Below are 7,457 nucleotides of genomic sequence, written 5' to 3'. Positions count from 1 at the left end.
AGTCAGTATCTTTTAAAGACTGAATTTGAAACCCTGAAGTCTATGCAAGAGTAGAAGCGTTTATGCTGCCTAGTTAATCATAATGATATTAATCATGATAATATAGTTAGGAGGTTATGGCATAAAAGTGACAATTCTTGAAACAATAACTTAAAGGCTGATTATAAGCTAATAGATTAGAATAAAAGTTTTAATGTGAATTTTTCATTTGATATTTGTGAGAGAAAGTTTTAGTTACCAGTTTGCAGCCTGGAAATGAGACTGGTTTAGAGAACGATTTATTTTGACTCCTATTTATCAAGAGACACAAAGGTTATGTGCTGAGCTGTCTTAGATCTTCAGGAAATCACAACTAATAGACACCATGGAATTGAAGGACAACTCATGAGAAATTAACATTTTTCATTAATTTTAATGTGCCAGACTTTAAAAGGATCAGCATGAAGAGCTGATAATCTTCTCATATTATAAACAAAAGACAAAATGAAATGAAATTTCCTGTTAACATTCTTTTATAAACATTAAGTCCATTAGCATTCTGTATAACTCATTCATTCATTCAAAAATATTTATTGGGCACCTACTATGCGCCAGACGGAAATGCTGGGATAGAGCAATGAAAAAACAAAAAAACAAAAAAACAAAATCCTGTCTTTTTGTAGTTTAATTCTAATGGAAGAGAGATGAAATAAATAAGTGACTAAACGATTAGAATATTACAAAGTGCTTTCTCTCACAAATAAGTGACTATTACAAAGGAACATACCACTTTTATCCAAAATTAGGCTTTATGGAGAGGTGAGTCATATATATAGATTAAATGTTTACACGAATTCCCGTAAGGGAAAAATGGACTACAATAACGCAGTTTTGTCAGGAATCAAAACTGTTCTCTCCTCTGGACTCTCAGCTTCAGCTGTCTGGAGCCGTTAGCCCAACCTCTATCTCTTACTGTTAATGGATGATCAAATAATAACAATATGGCAACAGTAATATGCAACTATTGATTAGCTACCACCAGGATGTGTCAAGCATTGCGCGAAATGATTTACTTCTTTAATTCCTAACACGACCCTGTGAGGTAAGCATTTTCATTCCCATTTTCCAGACAAGCAACTGAGTTTTAGAGAAGCAGTCAAAAACCAGTTAGTGGCAGACCTGAGGCTGGAATGGGGACGACTGTCTCCAAAGCCCTTCTACACCTCGATGGTAGGAAAAGCGATGAAACGCAAGCGAAAAGAATAAAAAGAAGTGAGGCTGCAACGTCAGTGAATGAGAAAAGTAGACAGAACACAGGGCGTAAGGCGCACCGGCTCAAGTTCAAGGAAACGCTCCGAGGCGGCAGCGCCGGAAGTTGGGCTGCGGCTCACGGACCTTACTCCGGAAGTGACTCGTCAGCGCCGCCGCCAGGTCTTCGCCGAGAGAGCCGCTGTAGGTTTTCAGCTCCCGGAGGCCACGAGGTACCCTGAAACCGCTTCCAAACGCGTCTGCAAATCAAAATGTCGCATCCGTCCCCCCAGGCTAAGCCCTCCAACCCAAGTAACCCCCGGGTCTTCTTTGACGTGGACATCGGAGATGAGCGAGGTGAGCGGAGTCTGATATTCGTAGAATGGTCCCAAGGAGGCTGGGCTTCCCGGGAATCGGGGGGCTCGGAAGGTGGGGTGCCGTTCGGGCCGAGGTCTGCTCTGTGGCGCGGAGGGATGGCTGCCCAGACTGGACCGATGGAAGAAATCCAGACGTTTAGGGTTGGGTCGAACCAGCGCCCTTGTATACAATGCCATCGATCGTGCGGGGGAAGTTTCTGGAAATTTCTGGTTCGGGGATTGTGGCGGCCTTTAGGTTTTTCTCTCCTGATTTGGTTGCACCTCTCCGCCACTTTGCACCATCAAGATGGCATAAAAATAAGTTTATATTTGCAGTGGGACATTCAGAAAACCTATGGGATATGCGTCAGTTGGGCTCCAGTCGCGCGGTGGCTTGCCACGTGAGCTGTATCAGCAATTATAAGGTTATTTATAAATTAAAGCGACTTTTACTTGTTGCTTTTAACTTACTACTGATTCTTAACTTAGAGATCCAGTCACATTGGTGATCATTTCCTCTGTTTCGGCTCGAGGAAAATGAGTTAAGTGTAGCAGAGCGGTTGCCTAGGCTACTAGTAGCGGCTCAGAAGCTCCAAATTTCTTGTGGATTATTAGCATATTGCTTTGTAAGTAATTTGCTCTTGTTCAGAACATGTTAGAATTGCTGGCCAGGCAGTGTGTTTGAATACATATACATCAGGATTCAGGGATCCCGTGGATTGCATGGACACACACACACACCCCCCTCTCCCCCCACATCCTCATTTATGTATATATTCCGTTTGTTTTTACCTGCCTTAGAAGTTATCTAGAATGGGAACATTTCCAGCTTTTGCTTCAGAAGCTGCACCAGGAAGTCTTCACAGGGCACAGATACAGCTATACTTTAAAACACAGCCAACCTGGTCACTCAAAAGATTTTTAATTTTCTATTGGTTATTTGGTGATTGAAAATATTGAGTACATGCTGAAGAAATTATTCAGAATTTCATATCATTTTACTTTATAGTGTCCCTTATGTGGTACTAATCATCTGGCTACTGTATTTATGATTTGTTGTAAGATGTAGAAAAATAATCTTCAAATTCATCTAGATGCATGACAGTGTTAGGCAGACTAAATTTGAATACTAGAAAAATGACAAAAAAAGAGAACTTGGAGTCTTAGTCACCATAATTTTACCAACTGTCTTTTTATCATTTGCTTATATGATTGTTTTGCATGCTGACCCTATTTCATTTTTTTTTTTTTTAGTTGGTCGAATTGTCTTAGAATTGTTTGCAGATATTGTACCCAAAACTGCAGAAAATTTTCGTGCATTGTGTACAGGAGAAAAAGGCATTGGACCCACCACTGGGAAACCTCTCCATTTCAAAGGATGCCCGTTCCATCGAAGTATGTGTAAATTTTCTGAATCTGATTCTTCTTATAATCAAATCCTGTTCTATAGGAGTTAGGGTAGAAACACTATGAGGGTGAAGGTTAAAAATTACTGCCAGTTTCCAAGAAGATGCTTTGACATCTGAAGTAATAGCTCAATTTTATTTAGTTTGGGTTGTGAAAAGTGCCATTAATTATAGGAGGGTGCGAAAGTTTTTTAATAGAGAAATGGACTCCCCGAGCCTCACCAATCCTTTAACTCTTTACTCCATTGTGATTAGACTGAGAAAAAAGGGTGTGGCTTTGATAAATAAGCAGACTTTGGATAGCTTGAATGTCAGGTGACAAGTTATACCTACTTCTTTAGCAAGATTGCTTGGGAAGGCTGCAGCCGATTTAAAGATTCAGTGTCTTGGATACCTGGTGTTATATGTAATTAAAAGATGACATTTCACACTGCGTATTACATTTCGTAATCATACGTTTGTTTAGTGATTAGTTAATGGTTCCCCCAATTGACTGTAGGCTCCATGAATCCAGGACCTATATGTTATCATCATTTTGTCCTCAGCATCTAGTATAGTTGAGTAGGTACTCAATAAATATTTGTTCAATGAATAAACAAGTAAGTTAAACTATAATATGGGTAGTACATTTAAAAAAAACTTGATTAAGAATACTGATTTTAATATATTTAAGTTGTTGATTTACTTTCACATTTAATGGAATACCAAAATATGCTAATAAAGTATATGCAGAAAAGAGTTAACATAGCAGGCCTGAGACTGCTGTCCTTAGAAAGGTCTCCTTTGTTAAGGTGGCCTTTGTCTGGAGTCTGGGAACTCAGCACTTGAACTGTTCCCTAAATCATAAAGGTGGTTTACTATGCCTAGAATTTATACAGATAATTTGATTTATGCTGAACACCTGCTTGCTTTTTGGTAGTCTGGATTTTTGGTATATGGTCGGCAGAATGCTTGCATGATTATCCCCAATAAAATCTCGGTGCTGAGTCTCTAGGGGGCTTTCCTGGGCAGAAACATATACATATTGCTGCATTTTCTTCACTAGGGGAAGAATGTGCTCTATGACTTTTCATGGGAGAGCAAGAGCATAAGGAAGCACATGGATTTCTCCAGACTCTGCCTATATCTTTTTCCTTTCTCATCCAGCTGTGTATTCTTATGTAGCTGTAATACAACCAAATGCTGAGTCCCTTGAGTCATAGGGCATCTCTAAATATGAAGGTGGTCTTGGGAACCCTTGACATCAGCTGATCATATTTGCCGAAGTACTCCCATTACAGTATAACAAATCTACTGGGAATAATTGGTCTTTATTTAGTAGGCATTACTGAGTGACTAATACGTGCCCAGTCATGCACATAGTTACAAGGAGGAAAAACAGTTGCTGTACTTAAGGAGTTGTTTGTTGGAAGACGATATTATTATGATATATGTTATAAAATGGAGTTAAAGTGAAGCTAGTCGGGGAGATAAATTAGGATATCCAACTTTGGGATGCCATTGAAAATTTTATTGGGAGGTGCCATTTGAACTAGTTCTTTGAGTGTTAGTGGGGTATCAGGCAGTGAAAGTAGTTGGACTCAGATTGTGAAAAGCCCTTAAAGAGTAAAGTGGTGGGGAGAGACAGGAGAGTGACATGATTAGAGTTGTTTTAGAAAGTTGTCTTTATTACATAATCATTAGGTAACTTTGCTGAAGTCATCCATATCTTAGTTTCTCATAGCTATTTTCTTTTTTTTTAGTTATTAAGAAATTTATGATTCAAGGTGGAGATTTCTCAAATCAGAATGGGACAGGTGGAGAAAGTATTTATGGTGAAAAATTTGAAGATGAAAATTTCTATTATAAGGTAAAGTAGACAGAAATGCATGTTATAATAAAGGCTATTATGTGTGGATATTTGTTGGGTTAAGACACCAATAAATGTCTCAAGTGTGCTTAGATTCTCTTTTTGTAGAAGGTATATTTGTTAATATGCATTTTTGATACGGAAAAATTTCATCCAGTAATGATTTTATTTGGCAAAAATACTGTTTCACTGTGGTCCAGGTTTACATACTTCAGTAAAGCCAATGAGTTTTTAAGTGTAGCCACCATATGGCAAAATTGTTTCCAGGAAAAATTTTCTCATTATCAGAAGGATGGTAACTTGTGCATCTTTATGCTTGAATTTGAAGAGCAACAAAACCATCGCTAATATCCAGGATGTCAGGGGATTTGCAAACTAGAGGATATGGTTAATGTCCAAGCTCCTAAAGGACATTAGTGGTGCCTGTGCCTTATCTTCATTGTCCCAAGATGTAATCGGGGTATATTGCATCATTCAAGTTATAAGAATGGACATGTAAGTACAAAAGTAAAGTGGTATCTTTGGAAATGAGGAATATGAGCAAGGTAACCATCATAACTTGAAAATATCAGTCTTTAAAGGAGTATTTACTGACTGCAACTATGTGTGTTTAGTACTGTCACTGGCACCAAAGAGTTTATAAAAATGAAAGGCCTTGATGACAAGGAATTTATAATCTTACCAGGAAGACAAGATTAAAACACATATGACAACTGGAGAATAATATGCAAGTAAATGCTAAATTGAGACTTTCTGTACATATTATTTAAGAAAGGTATGATTTATATGATCCAAATTATTAGAGAAGATAATGAGGAGGAACGGGTACTGAAGTTGGTCTTGCAAGGTGGCTGAGATTTAGTTAGATGGAAGCTAAAATATAGATGCCAGTTTGAAAGAGGGATGTGAGTAAGGGAAGACAAAAGCAGTAGGAGGCTGAGGAAATAAAATATTCTATTTAATACCATGGAAAAAGCACCACACTTTTGGAAGGGAAAAAGGGAAGCTACCAAAAGGATGAAAACGTGATTATGTGATGATTACACTGATCAAAAGAAAGGAGGCCTGTTGAAGGGACTCATGGTTCTTGCCTTCTACAACTTGGTGGCCTTAAAAGCTGAATTACATTTAGATTGGAGGGGTGAAAGGCATTTTAGGGAGGAAGCACTGTTAGAGTTATAGTGCTTGGCTCAAAAGGAATACATTTAGAAGGCCTGAGGATAAAGTGGAAAGGTGAAGAATTTGGGTTTTCCAGAACTTTTGAACAGATTGATGCCAAGGTAGAAATTTGATTTCAGTGTGTACGTATGCAGTGGTTTCTTTGGGGCATTCTTTGAAGACGTGGTTCACCTGGGATGAAAGCCATATATTTGGAGTCTTTTGAAATTAGGGAAGTGTACCTAGTTGAATGTCCTGTCTAAATTGAATAACCCATCACTGTTCCCAGTTTACTGACATGAGAAGGAAGAATTATAATGCAGGCCCATAAAAGTAGGAAGACTCTTTAGTGCTTCTCAGAAAAAAAGAGCATACATTATAAAAAAGGGCAAAGCGTAATTATTAGATTTCCTTAATGTAGCATTTTCATCTTAAATATGAAGTATAAGCATTTTCTCAATATAGCCAATTTATAAATATACCCCGCCTCCATTGTTTGTTACTTTATTTGGTTTCATAAACTTAAAGTTTAAAAATTAAGTACTTTACATTTTGTGAATTAAAGATTGCAATTTATACAAAGTAAAAATACACTATATTGTTCAATCTAATTGGTATTATAGTCCACCAAAGTTTTATGTGAATGGTCAGTAAAAGAACATTTCAGACTAGTACCTCTAACCTTGGTTTTATTTTAATGATTTTTATTTCTACAGCATGATCAAGAGGGTTTATTGAGCATGGCAAATGCAGGCTGCAATACAAATGGTTCTCAGTTCTTTATCACAACAGTTCCGACTCCTCATTTGGATGGGAAACATGTGGTATTTGGCCAAGTGATTAAAGGAATGGGTGTGGCAAGAATTCTGGAAAATGTAGAAGTGAAAGGTGAAAAACCAGCCAAAGTAAGTAAAAAGTTACAGTGAAACACACTTATTATCTTAGTTACCATCTCAAAGAAATTAAGTAAAAGGATCAGATTGTTAACTGGAAAAATGTTAGAATGACTTGGTATATAGAAGCATGGATCTCCCACTTTTTCTTTTAAACTGTTTTCTACAAGGAAAAGATTAGGGTAGTTAAAAGGTTATTATTTCAACTTCATTCTTGGTGAGGTAAGTCTTCCTATACGTGTAAAACTTTGTCAGCACGTGTCCTAGTATAGTAGAAAGAGGATAGGGAATGAAAAATCCTGTCTACATACACTCTGCCATTTACTTGGTGGTTTTGCCTTACTCAATTTTCTTGGCCTGTTTCCTTATCCTATATAAATTACTTAAGGGTTTAGACTAGATTATATAACCCTAAAGATCCTTGCGTTCTAAATGCCTGTGGGTCAAAGTGCCCATGTTACTACCCATCCCGGTTGGTGGGGTTGTGAGTGGGAATTGAAAACTCACCTACCTGCAGGAGGCAGGCTGTCACTCAGTGTTTGAGGGAAACAGTAGCAATGAAAGCAAT

At 37.8% G+C, this 7,457-nt stretch overlaps 1 protein-coding gene across 1 annotated transcript in view; it reads left to right on the top strand.

Annotated features, from left to right (window-relative positions):
• The first annotated feature begins 1,390 nt into the window (after positions 1 to 1,390).
• The window catches only part of PPID (peptidylprolyl isomerase D), a 10,811-nt gene continuing 4,744 nt past the window's right edge, over positions 1,391 to 7,457 (top strand). Inside the window, exons 1-4 of the mRNA XM_006917002.3 lie at positions 1,391 to 1,584; positions 2,838 to 2,978; positions 4,732 to 4,838; positions 6,713 to 6,901. Of these exons, the coding sequence (XP_006917064.1) occupies positions 1,500 to 1,584; positions 2,838 to 2,978; positions 4,732 to 4,838; positions 6,713 to 6,901 (522 nt within the window). The 5' untranslated portion in view covers positions 1,391 to 1,499. The remainder of the gene's footprint in view (positions 1,585 to 2,837; positions 2,979 to 4,731; positions 4,839 to 6,712; positions 6,902 to 7,457) is intronic.

This window comes from Pteropus alecto, unplaced genomic scaffold, assembly GCF_000325575.1.
Source record: "Pteropus alecto unplaced genomic scaffold, ASM32557v1 scaffold166, whole genome shotgun sequence".
In the NCBI taxonomy this organism is placed as follows: domain Eukaryota; kingdom Metazoa; phylum Chordata; class Mammalia; order Chiroptera; family Pteropodidae; genus Pteropus; species Pteropus alecto.
The sequence above is the reverse complement of the archived record's forward strand: the minus strand, read 5'-3'. Positions and strand labels throughout refer to the sequence as shown.